Genomic DNA, 15,661 nt, shown 5'->3' on the forward strand with positions numbered 1-15,661 from the left:
TTAATATACGATATTTGTTTTTCTCTCTGACTTACTTCACTCTGTATGACAGGCTCTAGTTCCATTCACGTCTCTACAAATGACCCAATTTCGTTCCTTTTAATGGCTGAGTAATATTCCATTATATATATGTGCCACATCTTCTTTAACCATTCATCTGTCGATGGACACTTAGGTTGCTTCCATGTCATGGCTATTGTAAATAGTGCTGCAATGAACACTGGGGTACATGACTCTTTTTGAATTATAGTTTTCTCAGGGTATATGCCCAGTAGTGGGATTGCTGGGTCATATGGTAATTCTATTTTTAGTTTTTAAAGGAATCTCCATACTGTTCTCCATAGTGGCTGTACCAATTTACATTCTCACCAACAGTGCAAGAGGGTTCCCTTTTCTCCACACCCTCTCCAGCATTTGTTGTTTGTAGATTTTCTGATGATGCCCATTCTAACTGGTGTGAGGTGATACCTCATTGTAGTTTTGATGTACATTTCTCTAATAACTAGTGATGTTGAGCAGCTTTTCATGTGCTTCTTGGCCATCTGTATGTCTTCTTTGGAGAAATGTCTATTTGGGTCTTCTGCCCATTTTTGCATTGGGTTGTTTGTTTTTTTAATATTGAGCTGCATGAGCTGTTTATATATTTTGGAGATTAATCCTTTGTCCGCTGATTCATTTGCAAATATTGTCTCCCATTCTGAGGGTTGTCTTTTCATCTTGTTTGTAGTTTCCTTTGCTGTGCAAAAGCTTTCAAGTTTCATTAGATCCCATTTGTTTATTTTTGTTTTTATTTCCATTACTCTAGGAAGTGCATCAAAAAAGATCTTGCTGTGATTTACATCAAAAAGTGTTCTTCCTATGTTTTCCTCTAAGAGTTTTAGAGTGTCTGGCCTTACATTTAGGCCTTTAATCCATTTTGAGTTTATTTTTGTGTATGGTGTTAGGGAGTGTTCTAATTTTATTCTTTTACATGTAGCTGTCCAGTTTTCCCAGCACCACTTATTGAAGAGGCTGTCTTTTCTCCATTGTATACTCTTGCCTCCTTTATCAAAGATAAGGTGGCCATATGTGCGTGGGTTTATCTCTGGGCTTTCTATCCTGTTCCATTGATCTATATTTCTGTTTTTGTGCCAGTACCATACTGTCTGGATTACTGTAACTTGTTACTTATAATAACTTGGTTATTTAGTAACGTATTGTTTATCCTCCATGTGTTTGTGTTTTTTACGTTGTTTTCCCTGTAATTGGTTTGTAATCTCATAGCATTGTGGTCAGAAAAGATGCTTGATATGATTTCAATTCTCTTAAATTTACCAAGGCTTGATCTGCGACCCATGATGTGATCTATCCTGGAGGAATGCACTATCCGTGCCCACTTGAGAAGAAAGTGTAATCTGCTGTTTCCGAATGGAATATTTAATTAAATATCAATTAAATCTATCTGGTCTATTGCGTCATTTAAAGCTTGTGTTTCCTTATTAATTTTCTATTTGGATGATCTGCCCATTGGTATAAGTGAGGTGTTAAAGTCCCCCACTATTATTGCGTTACTGTCGATTTCCTCTTTCATAGCTGTTAGCAGTTGCCTTATGTATTGAGGTGCTCCTATGTTGGGTGCATATATATTTATAATTGTTATATCTTCTTCTTGGATTGATCCCTTGATCATTATATAGTGTCCTTCCTTGTCTCTTGTAACATTCTTTATTTTAAAGTTGATTTTATCTGATATAAATATTGTTATTCCAGCTTTCTTTTGATTTCCATTTCCATGGAATATCTCTTTCCATCCCCTCACTGTCCATCTGTATGTGTCCCTAGGTCTGAAGTGGGTCTCTTGTGGACGGCATATTTATGGGTCTTGTTTTGTATCCATTCAGCGAGCCTGTGTCATTTGGTTGGAGCGTTTAATCCATTCACGTTTAAGGTAATTATCTATATGTATGTTCCTATTACCATTTTCTTAATTGTTTTGGGTTTGTTTTTGTAGGTCCTTTTCTTCTCTTGTGTTTCCCACTTAGAGAAGTTCCTTTAGCATTTGTTGTAGAGCTGGTTTGGTGGTGCTGAATTCTCTTAGCTTTTGCTTGTCTATAAAGCTTTTGATTTCTCCATCAAATCTGAATGAGATCCCTGCTGGGTAGAGTAATCTTGGTTTTAGGTTCCTCCCTTTCATCACTTTAAGTATATCATGCCACTCCCTTCTGGCTTGTAGAGTTTCTGCTGAGAAATCAGCTGTTGACCTTATGGGAGTTCCCTTGTATGTTATTTGTTGTGTTTCCCTTGCTGCTTTTAATAATTTTTCTTTGTCTTTAATTTTTGCCAATTTGATTACTATGTGTCTCGGCGTGTTTCTCCTTGGGTTTCTCCTGCCTGGGACTCTGTGCTTCCTGGACTTGGGTGGCTCTTTCCTTTCCCATGTTAGGGAAGTTTTCAACTATAATCTCTTCAAATATTTTCTCTTGTCCTTTCTCTTTCTCTTCTCCTTCTGGGACCCCTATAATGCGAATGTTGTTGTGTTTAATGTTGTCCCAGAGGTCTCTTGGGCTGTCTTCATTTCTTTTCATTCTTTTTTCTTTACCCTGTTCTGCAGCAGTGAATTCCACCATTTTGTCTTCCAGGTTCCTTATCTGTTTTTCTGTCTCAGTTATTCTGCTATTGATTCATTCTAGTGTATTCTTCATTTCAGTTACTGTATTGTTCATCTCTGTTTGTTTGTTCTTTAATTCTTCTAGGTCTTTGTTAAACATTTCTTGCATCTTCTCAATCTTTGCCTCCATTCTTTCTCCAAGCTCCTGGCGCATCTTCACTATCATTATTGTGAATTCTTTTTCTGGAAGCTTGCCTATCTCCACTTCATTTAGTTTTTTTTCTGGGGTTTTAGCTTGTTCCTTCATCTGGTACATAGCCCTCTGCCTTTTCATCTTGTCTCTCTTTCTGTGAATGTGGTTTTTGTTCCACAGGCTGCAGGATTGTAGTTCTTGCTTCTGCTGTCTGCCCTCTGGTGGTTGAGGCTATCTAAGAGGCTTGTGCAAGTTTCCTGATGGCTGGGACTGGTGGTGGGTAGAGCTGGCTGTTGCTCTGGTGGGCAGAGCTCAGTAAAACTTTAATCCACTTGTCTGCGATGGGTGGTGCTGGGTTCCCTCCCTGTTGGTTGTTTGGCCTGAGGCGACCCAACACTGGAGCCTACCTGGCTCTCTGGTGGGACCAATGGTGGACTCTGGGAGGTTCTCACACCAAGGATTATTTCCCAGAACTTCTGCTGCCAGTGTCCTTGTCCTCACCGTGAGACACAGCCACCCCCTGCCTCTGCAGGAGACCCTCCAACACTAGCAGGTAGGTCTGACTCACTCTCCCCTGGGGTCACTGCTCTTTCCCTTCCCCTGGGTCCCGATGCACACACTACTTTGTGTGTGCCCTCCAAGAGTGGAGTCTCTGTTTCCCCCAGTCCTGTTGAAGTCCTGCAATCAAATCCCACTAGCCTTCAAAGTCTGATTCTCTAGGAATTCCTCCTCCCGTTGCCAGACTTGCAGGTTGGGAAGCCTGACGGGAGGCTCAGAACCTTCACTCCAGTGGGTGGACTTCTGTGGTATAAGTGTTCTCCAGTTTGTGAGTCACCCACCCAGCAGTTAAGGGATTTGATTTTATTGTGATTGTGCCCCTCCTACCGTCTCACTGTGCCTTCTCCTTTGTCTTTGGATGTGGGGTACCTTTTTTGGTGAGTTGCAGTGTCTTCCTGTCGGTGATTGTTCAGCAGTTAGTTGTGATTCAGGTGCTCTTGGAAGAGGGAATGAGAGCACGTTCTTCTACTCTGCCATCTTGAACCAATGTCAATATTTAAATTTTGAATAAATTTTTTCAAAGGGAAAGAAGGAAGGAACTCAATCTATACTAAGTGATAAAAAGCAATTTAAAATATTTAATCCAAGTGAAAGGACATGATTAACATAATTCTAAATCAAGCCAGCAAAGAAAGAATTTATATACCTATAGATACATATCATATACATATATCTAATTGATATACATATATGAATTCCTAATATATGTCTCCTATAATTAAATATGATATTGGCATATATGTATATTTACATGAATTGTGGAGATTACATGAAATATTTTTATGTCTTTGATTACCAAAAGCAGTGGTAGACATAAAACAGGCAAGAATGATAGTTTAAAATGACCTGGGCTTCATTTGTGGGCTAGCACCAAATCAGGGAATGACCTTAAGGAAGTTATAAACTCTTTGGACTTAAGTTTTTCCCATTTTGAAAAAATTAGCACTCTAAACACATGCATATAAAAAGTATTCAATCACACAGGTGGCCTAAACATGCCAATATATATTTTAAAGTAATTGTGTCAACGCAGTGCTTTATTTAATTAGTAGAATCCAGCATGTTACCTCATTTTGAGAAATCAAATACATGCAAAATATGGCTATAAAAATTATAAATGGAGGAAAAGTCAAACTCCAGATTTGAGCCATATCTGCAAGCCAATTGTCACCAGCTGTGGCAGGGTGCAGAGATGCAAAGGGTGCCCGGACATTTTATCACCATGACCCAAGATCCCTCCACGTTGTCGTAAGGCAGGAAAACATGTGGCAGAAATGTGAGTAAGGACCCACTCAGCCTCTGTGCTTATGTGTGTTGTGGCAGACTAGAAATTTCTGACTTGCTTATAACTCCCAACAAATTAACTTTCCCACAGAGGCAGTTTTTAAAGAGGTGACTAGATTTCTATCGTACTGATTACAAAGCACCACGCCTCACGGGGCACGGGCACAGTGAAGCACTGGAGCAACCAGAAGTCAGAAAACAGAAAACAGTCACAAAGAACGGGACCAAGATGAAAATTAAGTAACAGCGATGACAATAGAGAACTCAGCCGTGGCAACGGCGCGGCGGCCGTTCTGCTGGATTTGTTGGCAAATGGTGTCCATTTTCCACAAGGAAACCCCTCGCTTCCCCGAGAGCCTTCTGCAGGGGAGGGTGTGCACATCTATGCAGAGTTTTAGTTTTCTTACAGGTAAAACCTAAACTCAGAAACTAGCCAGACGGGCTACAGTTTCGCTACAAACCCAAAATCACAGGGCTCTGGTGTGGCAAATTAGACCATGTGAGCAGATATTGCAGGGTGTGCTTCCTGGCTTCCTTCCACAGAACATTAGCCACTGCTGCAGATAAACAGTGCTGGGGGGCAGGCTTCCCCCAAGCCAGGCGTGACTAACGTTGGCAGAGCTGATTTCACAGCAGTAGCGTCTGCCCTGATCACCTATAGATTTTATGGCAGAGGCTCTGGTCCCAGAGATTCTGATTCAACATGGGTGTGGTAATGGTGGTAGAGAATAGGTGGGCAGGTATTTGTATTTTGTTTTATTTGGAAAGGTGGTTCAGTCCTGCATTCTCAGATGAGGACCACTGATGGACTAGAACGGAGAACAAGAGCCACTCAATGCCCTATCACGGCCCGAACAGGTGCCGGCTGCCTACTAGGTCTCCTGTTCTAAGTGCCATTCACATACCTTTTGCATCTGGTCCTCCTGATGGCCCTTTAGGGTCGGTCACATTATTATGTCTATGTTAAACATGAGAAAACAGAAGCACCGAGAGGGTAAGCCATAGGACCACGCCCACACAGCTAGCTCTGGGGTTTGAACCCTGCAGCCTGTAAAACTGCCGACATAGAGAAATTTGCTGACAAAAGGAATAGTCCATCCAAAAGAGACCAATTTTATGTTCCTCATTTAATAAATGCAGGGGAGAACATGTAACAAGCAGGCATCATTCTCTTCCCCTAGGAGGAAGCAGCAATGGCTTGCTACAAGGTATAAAAATGCCTCACGGTATATCTAAAAGTCCAAATTCCGTCTGGGACCAAAAATTGCCTTACCAGCTTAATACTATAAACTTCTAAGTCCATGCACACACAAAAAACGTCAAACCAGCCAAAGGAAATTTGTCCCCCCCCTTTTTATTACTCGTCTCCCACCTTCCTGAATATAATGACTCGGTTTTTCAGTCATGCAAAATATAGTAATAGAACCTAACAGCAACATTATGAATGTTAACCCACTACTATCAATGCGGCTTGTATGATGTGACGGCGCATTTTTATACTGACATTGCTTCATTTTATTAACCACCCTGCTATCATAAACACCGTGGCTGGGGAATATTTGCATTTTAAGTGATTTTCTATCAGTAAAAAAATTTTATTCCTTAAAAAAAACTGATAGGGTTGCAATCTCTGTACACAGAGCTGGCAGAAGAACTTGCCCCGAGCACATTCATTGCTTTGTGTGCAACTGAACCAACATAAATAAAATACATTTTTCAAAACTATTGCTCAGGTGCAAAATTTGTACTTAAAATGTAATCCATCCATACAGCCTGTCACCAAACTACTGTTCAGAAACAGACAAGGATAAGTCTGAGCTTTCAACAAATCATGAACTCACAACCATCCCACATGTCTCTTTTAATACACTATTTGGAGGTATAAAAATAACATTAAATACCTTTAACTACCAATTCTGCATAGTTGGATAGGCCAACTCCTCCATCGGTTCGAATCATGCAGCGGTATTTTCCAGCATCTCGTTTGGTTGTATTCATGACATTAAACGATGCTATGAATCGCCGGGAACTAGTCACCTTTATTTCCTTCAGAGGAGCATCCCGTACATCAATGCCCTGTAAACGTGGAGATGGGGAGAGCAGAAAGAAACAATATCAGCTGTCATATGCAACCAGGAAGACATCTGAAGGCACAGAATGGATGTCACTGATGTTACCTCCTTACAGATCTTGGTTCCACAGTTTATTACCCATGGCAGTTGTTCCAGGGAAACAGGTGCCCAGAAACTGAAATTCTGCCTCGATCAACACTTTCAGGATTTGAGGGATGCAAAATTAAGTGTTCAGAAATGTCTTTGGTTTTGCCCCTTTAAAATGTTCATTATGTTATTCTGCCTCAACAGGAGAGGAAAAAGCACACGGAAAAGTTCTTCATTTTGCTTCCAAACTATCAACATTTAGTCTTTCTGTAATACTTAATCATTTTCTTTTATACTTGGCTTGGAAACAAAATTAATTCGCACACTACCCTGTGACGGACCTCATTTTATACATGAACTGATAAACAACTTATCAAGAGCTACATTAACAATGTAAGTAGGTATTAGCATAAGCTCTGAAGGACGAGTCTCAGCTTTAGGATTTTCTTCCTGGAGCCATCAGAACCAAGCAGAAGTAGGTGCTTAATATTGCCTGACACTGAAATGCTAGGAGAGAAGTTCCTTTGCACATCCCACAGCCCAGGACCACACAAAGCACGTTCCAACACTGGAACAGTGCTGTCTTTACACTATCTCGTAGACATTAATTAAGTCATTAGTTACACACACTTGGAAATCCATTCTGTGCTCCCCACAGTTTAAAGCCTCAAGAAAGATTACAGATTTCAGTCCTATATATTCTTTTTCTTACAGTTATCAGGAAAGAGGCTATCTTTAACACGTTATTTGCAAGTACTAAGGAGAAAACAATGGGCAAAGACCTTAAGGCAAATGCACGACACCAAGCATTATGTCCAATTATTCACCCAGCAACCATGCTGGGTGCCATCGACGTGCTGTCACTGTGTTAGGACACTAGGCTCACAACAGTGGACAACAGAAAAGTGGCCCCAGTGTTCACAGTAGTGCTTCAGTTGCTGGGGAATATAGGCTTGAAATGGATACATGATCCCCAATGATGGCCAGGGCAGGTGGCTGGCAGAAGTCACAATGAGGCTGTCTTTAGATATGCTGCCGTGTTGAGGAGGTGACATTGGAGCTGAGATCTGGAGGGTAAGTAGAAACTGCCAGGCAAAGGGGAGGGTGGAAGAAAAGGAGTGGCCCGGTCAGAGGAGAGAGAACAAGAGGCCCGGGATGGTTAGAAAGAGCCGAAAGCTTTGGAGGACATCAAGGTGGCCAGTGGAGCTGGGAAGGTGGGCACGCACCTGTGCATTCAGGGACTTGCAGACCGTATGAAAATGTTTGTGTTTATAGGTATGAACACGCCAGGCTACCAATAATAAAACTCATCTGTAGAACTCAGTGATTTATATTATGCACAGCCTTTTAGAAGCTTTTGCTGTGATATTTTCTTTGTCAGTATGTCCTAACGGACATGAGTTTGGGAGTAGATGGACCAGGGTGCCAAACCTAACGTCAGAGTAATTTATGCTCCTGGGGCCCCCCTTTCCTCATCTGTAAGGGGACAATACAACTGTCAGGGCAGCTGTGAGAATTTAATGATATACACGCGCAAGGACACTTGCCTAATGATTGGGACCACAAGTCCCTGCCCGGATTCTGGACCAGCTGAGGGATGAGTTCAAGAAGAAAGGCGGACAGGCTGTCAAACACCTCGTTTAGTACCCGTGGACCTGGCCCTGCAGAATACGCAGAACACGGCCGATGCGTGGTAACCATCAGCTTGCTAGAACTGAAGCACGGAATTAGACTCACCCACCCAAGCCACGGGCCGCATTGCAAAACCACACCATCCCCGGGCCCCTACGTGGGGTGCTCCTGGGAAACTCGCAGGATGGAGGAAGGGCTGCTGTGGGGAGTGAGCTCCCAAAAAGAGGGGCTGGGCCGGGCGCGCTCCCGGCTTCCGGTCCAGCAGCCGCGTGGAAAGAGACAAGGCATCCCGGTGCTGCGCCAGTACAGTTCCTGTCACAGCGAAGGAAACGTCGGGGGCGCGGAAGAACAGTTCCCACCATCTTTAGTACTAGCTGTCAAAACAGCCTTGTTAATAGCTTAAAGAGTCATAGATCTGAATGTGACATTAAATATATACCTTATATATCCTATGTGAGTCTTTTTTATTACTAAATCGCCTCAATTTGGTCTGACAAAGGGCACTGAGAAGTTAAACAAAACAACATCAATCCAGCATTATTAATTAATACAACAGGAGAAAGTATTTCTCTCTGTATTTCATACATTGTCTCCCATCCTCTCCCCCAAATAAATATAATAAATAATTAAATTCTACCACTAGGAGTAACCTTAGACCTACTACTCTAAAAAATTAAGTTTGTCTTTTTCAGACTGAAAAAAAATCTAATCTCGTTTTGAAAAAAAAAAAAAAAAAAAAAAGCCCTGAAAAAAGGCATATTTCACATTTTAAGAAAGGCATACCATTTATGATTATTTGTTTTGTTTATTAACAATGACAGAAACAAAAGGGCTACCTACTTATTTATTTACTTACTTGTGGCATGAATCTTGTAAGAATATACTTCTATAGTCGTCTTGTAATATTTGTCCTAATGAAATAAGCCTGTCTCAAAAGAATGTTTATTCAGAAGAATTTTAAAGTATGCCCTTATGGATCCCTCACAAGTATTCAAGGCTGTACCGAGGGCAGTCAAGTTTAAGAAAACCTCTGTGTTGGATTCATATATATGTTGAGACGAGCTTTACTTCATAGCTGTTGACTTCATGCCACAAATTTATCCTTTAAAATAAACAGCTTCAAACTAACAGCTTTACAGAACTCCAATGAGTCACATGAACTCTCAGGAATGGGACTTTTTTTTAAGCCCATGTATTTAATCACACAGAAAGTTAGATTCAGCTTCTTCAAGACAAACAGTATATAGAAAGGAGAAAAGTGCTAGCTAGCAATCATTTTAGCTTAGAATCCATATGCTATCATAAATCTTGCTTCAATCTGCAGGTATTTTCTCTTACATCATTCACATGTACGTGGATCCAAGCATTCATTCAACCCACACTTAGTAAACATCTTTTATGAGGCAGGCACTCTACATACACAGGGAGCATGGGGTTAAGAGAACCATCCCTTACCTAATTGAATCCATAGTCTGGTTAGAAAAACAGACAGGTAAGGAACTAATTACACTACAGACCAAGGAACTGCCTGACACAGTAAACCCAGGAAAAAGAGCCTCCTCACCAGCGAGGCGGGTGAGGGTTGGCTTTCTAGAAAGCATGACTTGAGGCCAGAACTGGGGATGCACAGGACTTTCTCGGGCAGTGAAGGATGAAAAATGGAGCCAGTAAGTGAGAAGAGCTCTGTAAAAGTCAACAGCCAAGACAGCTGAACTGTGGGGAGGTTCCACTAGAACACAACGTGCTCCTGGAATGGCAGGTGATGAGGCTGGAATGGTAGAGCCCACAACCAGGAACAGGACCTGTGGAGGGTTACAGTTTATCCTGATGCCAGGAACACAAGGATTTTTGCCAAAGGGGTGACGTGAGCACATCTGTGGGTACAGTAATGGCCCAAAGCAAGGAGTGTGGGAGCCCAACTGATGTCAAGGAAACTGGCTGTATTTTCTGCAAAAATCATAGTAACACATGACAAAAGGAGGGATGAGAGACAGGAAGGGAGGGATTCTAAAGCTATTTAGGAAATATAATCTATAAAAGTGGGTTACCATATGATCTAGCAATCCCACTCCTGGGCATATACCTGGAGAAAACCATAATTTGAAAAGATACATGCTCCCCAATGATCATAGCAGCATTATATACAATAGCCAGGACATGGAAGCAACCTAAATGTCCATCAACAGACGAATGGATAAAGAAGATATGGTACATATATACAATGGAATACTACTCAGACATAAAAAAGGTAGAAATAATGCCATTTGCAGCAACATGGATGGACCTAGAGATTATCACACTAAGTGAAGCAAGTCAGACAGAGAAAGACAAATATCATATTACATCACTCATATGTGGAATCTAAAAAACAATACAAATGAACTTATTTATAAAACAAACAGACTCGTAGACACAGAAAACAAACTTATGGTTACTAAAGGGGAAAGGTCACGGGAGGGATAAATTAGGAGGTTGGGATTAACAAACACACACTACTATATATAAAATAGATAATCAACAAGGACCTACTGTATAGCACAGGGAACTCTACTCAATACTCTGTAAAAACCTATATGGGAAAAGAATCTGAAAAATAATGGATATATATACTGAATCACTTTGCTGTACACCTGAAACTAACACAACATTGTAAATCAACTATACCCTAATATAAAATACAAATTAAATAAAAAAGAAAGAAATTTTTTAAAAGTGGGTTACACTGCAGTACCATCTTTCTCTTCTAGTAGATTATAAGTTCCTCAAGGTCATGAAACAGATGTATTCATTTTGTGGACATGGGTGCACAGGGAATATAGCTCAATTAATATTTGCTGACTCTAGGAGTCATAGTCTCAGTGGAAAAAAGTTCCATAGGTAGGAAAGAAATGTGAGATTGTTATATTAACAGACTTATACCTGATCCTTACAACTGGACAGCGAATCTTTATTTACAAGGGATACCAACAGGGAAAAATAAAAGGATATTTTAGAGGATCTGTGTGCCCCTCTGTCAGCAACACTGCCCAGTCATTGTAATCGTGGTAGACAAAAGAGTGGTCCCCAAAGATGTCTATTCCCTGGTCACCAGAACCTGGGAGTTTGCAGATGAGATTAAAATAAGGATCTATGGTATAAATGGAGGTATTTTGTAAAATAACCTTGAAACTGTAATTTGACATGTGTTTGGTCAGGTTGTGTCACGTTTAATTTGTTTTTTTTCTATTCTCTTTTCATTTGAAAACTATGTTAGCAATAATTAATTCAATAATTACCACATTCTGCCATTAAAGGATATATTAGCACCACCAAAAAATAATAATAAAAAAAATAAGGATTTACAGATGGGAAGATTATGCTAGATTATCCAGGTGGGCCCAATGTAATGATAAGGTAGGAGAAAGTAGGAAGGTCAGATGCAGAAGGAGATGTGACCAGAGAAGCAAGTGCTTTGAAGACTGAGGAAGGAACCATGAGCCACGAAATGCAGGAAGCTTCTGGAAGCCGCAGAAACAAAGAACAGATCCTCCCCTACAGCTTCCAGAAGGAGCCAGCCCTGCCATCACCTTATTTTAGGACTTCTGACCTCCAGAACAGTGAGATAATGAAGCCACTAAGTTTGTGGTAACTTGTTACAGCAGCAATAGGACAGTAATACAATGAATATCAGGATATTGAAAACTCCTGTGGCTTTTCAGAGATGCTCAATAGTCATGAATACTGATTTGTCAGAGTTACACAGCAAATCTTTAAGGCCAGTTTAGGTCTTATGGGCTAGCAACAGTTCTATTCAAAAGCTGTCACTGTAGCCAAAATAAAATAACAAAGTTGGAGGACTCACACTTCTCAACTTCAAAACTTACTACAAAGCTACTGTAATCAAAACACAGTGTGGTACTGGCATAAGGACAGACATAGACCAATGGAATAGGATAGAGAACCCAGAAATAGACCCTCACATGTCTTGTCAGTGGATTTTTGACATGGGTGCCAAGACCATTCAATGGAGAAATGATACTTTTTTCAACAAATGGTGCTGGTAAAACTGGACATCCATGTGCAAAACAATGAACTTGGACCCTTTCATTTTATACACAATTAAATCAAATGATCAAATACCTAAAATTAAGAGCTAAAAGTATAAATCTCTCAGAAGAAAACATAGGGGGAAATCTTCATGATCCTAGATTTGGAATTGATTTCTTAAATACAATGCCAAAATCACAGGCAACAAAAGAAAAAATAGGTAAACTTGACTTCATCAAAATACAAACTTTTGTGCATCAAAGGACACTACCAAGAGAGTAAAAATACAACCAACAGAATGAGAGAAAATATTTACAAATAATTTATCTCATAAGGGATTAGTATCCTGAATACATAAAGAAGTTCTACAACTCAGCAAAACAACAGCAACAAAAACCAAACAATCCAATTTTAAAATGCACAAAGGACTTAAATAGACATTTTCACCAAAGAAGATACAGAAATGATCAATAAGCACATGAAAAGATGCTCAACATCATTAGCCATTAGGGAAATGCAAATCAAGACCACAATGAGATATCACTTCATACCCAGTAGAATGGCAATTATACCAAAAAAAAAAAAAAAAAAAGAAAGAACGGGAAAAGAAAACAAAAAGAAAAAGAACAAACATTGGCAAGGTTTAGTTTACTTTTTGTTACAGATCATTTTAATTTAAATAAAATTTGAAATAGTGGTTTTATATATATATAATATATGGTATATATTATATATGATATATATGATTTTATATATACATATATATGATATATCATATATATATCATATATATGATAATATATATGATATATATATATATATATGATCTCTTCGTTTAAATTTCTTGTGATATCTGTAGAATTTTTCATAGCATTAGATAATTTCAAAAACATGCTTTTTAATGTTTTCCACTGTATGGCTGTAGCCATTATTTATATAAGTAGTTCTCTATTGCTACACATTTAAATTATTTATATTTGTCACTATTATAAATGATCTTATGACAATCCCTATTTCCTAAAATTATTAGGTCAAAAGGGAATAAAAATTTTAAGGTTTTTTTTTTGGATGAATAACCTAAAAATCTCTATAGAGAGTTATTATCTATTTATAAGAATTGTGTTATTTGGACTTCTCTGGTGGCACAGTGGTTAAGAATCCGCCTGCCAATTCAAGCCCTGGTCCAGGGAGATCCCATGTGCCGTGGAGCAACTAAGCCCGTGTGCCACAACTACTGAGCCTGCGCTCTAGAGCCCACAAGCCACAACTACTGAGCCCGTGTGCCCCAACTGCTGAAGCCCGCGTGCCTAGAGCCCATGCTCCACAACAAGAGAAGCCACCGCAATAAGAAGCCCGCACACCGCAACAAAGAGTAGCCCCTGCTCGCTGCAACTAGAGAGCAGCAACAAAGACCCAAGGCAGCCAACAAAAATAATAAATAAATAAATAAAACCTTCTTTTAAAAAAAAATTGTGTTTTTTAATGGGAATTCAAATGGCTCCTAAAATCAAATTATTTTCCAACTCCTGTTAAAAACTACAAACAGATCAAACAGGACAGGGAATTGGCCTAAATCACTGACCTTTTCTTATTAATATTTCCAATACAACAGGGGGAAAAAATCAGCTTATCTTGGGTAAAAGATCAAATATTCAGAAGAATATTTATATTTCTGTGGTACTGCATGCCTTTTATGGTACAAATTCATTTATTCTCTTAATCAATAGCACTTTTTTTTTTTTTTTTTCCGGTATGCGGGCCTCTCACTGTTGTGGCCTCTCCTGTTGCAGAGCACAGGCTCCGGACGCGCAGGCTCAGCGGCCATGGCTCACGGGCCCAGCCGCTTTGCGGCATGTGGGATCTTACCAGCCCGGGGCACGAACCCGTGTCCCCTGCATCGGCAGGCGGACTCTCAACCACTGCGCGACCAGGGAAGCCCTCGATAGCACTTTTAAATTAAAATAAATCCCATTTTTAATATTTTGAAGAATGATAAATTCCCTATAATACTATGAGATGCTAACTCTGACCTCTTTCCATCAGGCAAGGATGCTCCTTGAGACTCACATCTTCAGTATCCATAAGTGGATATTCCCCAAAATGGAAAATACAAACCAAACTAAGTAAGATTAAGTGTGCTTAAGATAATTTAACTGAAGAGCATGTAGCACTACTAAAATGTTTATTTAGAATTAGGGACGCATGGCAAAATTTAAATATCTATAAGATTAATTACTCAGATTGACTCATTTAAATTTGTGGCATCACCAGGAATTTCATGCAAGTCGAAAATCCCACTTGGAAAACGTGAGCAGAATAGCTGCCTGAAGACTGTCGACCACTGAGGCCACACGCACGTAAGGGGAATCAGATGAGCAGAGAAACAAACCAGGAAAGTCTGTGGAAGGCAGGAGGGAGAGGCAGGGAGACGGAGAGAAAAAAAGGAAGAGGAAGAAGTGAGACCCGCAGAGAAAGAAGGGGCGATGCCAGTGCCAGATGGAAAGTGACAGGACAGGAGAGGAGGGGGCGCCCCAAGGAAAGGACCAAAGACCATGGGGACAGGGACGGGGGGGAGGATTAAGACGAGAACAGATCACGTGCCCAAACGCCAGAGAAAGATGCGCTTCTGAAGGCCATATTCATTCTTTCCCTTTGAAATCCTGGCATTCACACTTTAATCCTGGTCTTGTTTCCTGAGGCTGAATACATTCAGCAGGTCCAACAGCACCTGTCGGTTCTGTATTAGCCCAGTTCTCAGATCACGTGCGTCAAGATGATTGGTTTAAGAAGATGTGTCATATATATACAATGGAATATTACTGAGCCACAGAAAAAGTGAAATAATGCCATCTGCAGCAACACGGATGGACCTAGAGACTATCATACTAAGTGAAGTGAGTCAGAGAAAGACAAATATCATATGATATCACTTACATGTGGAATCTAAAAAAAGGATACAAATGAACTTATTCACAAAATGGAAATAGACCCACAGAAATAGAAAACAAATTTACGTTACCAAAGGGGAAAGGTGGTGGGGGAGAGATAAATTAGGGAGTAATACATACACACTATTATATAAAAAAGAGATAACCATCAAGGACCTATTGTATAGCACAAGGAACTATACTCACTATTTTGTAATAACCTATAAAGGAAAAGAATCTGAAAGAGAATGGATATATATATATATATATATATATATATATATATATATATATT

At 39.9% G+C, this 15,661-nt stretch overlaps 1 protein-coding gene across 1 annotated transcript in view; it reads right to left on the reverse strand.

The window, feature by feature from the left end:
- The window catches only part of PTPRM (protein tyrosine phosphatase receptor type M), a 594,672-nt gene that overhangs the window by 433,538 nt on the left and 145,473 nt on the right, over window positions 1–15,661 (reverse strand). Inside the window, 1 exon segment of the mRNA XM_007458456.1 lies at window positions 6,524–6,698. Coding sequence (XP_007458518.1) covers window positions 6,524–6,698 — 175 coding nt within the window.

Source organism: Lipotes vexillifer, unplaced genomic scaffold, assembly GCF_000442215.2.
Source record: "Lipotes vexillifer unplaced genomic scaffold, Lipotes_vexillifer_v1.1 scaffold447, whole genome shotgun sequence".
Lineage (NCBI taxonomy): Eukaryota > Metazoa > Chordata > Mammalia > Artiodactyla > Lipotidae > Lipotes > Lipotes vexillifer.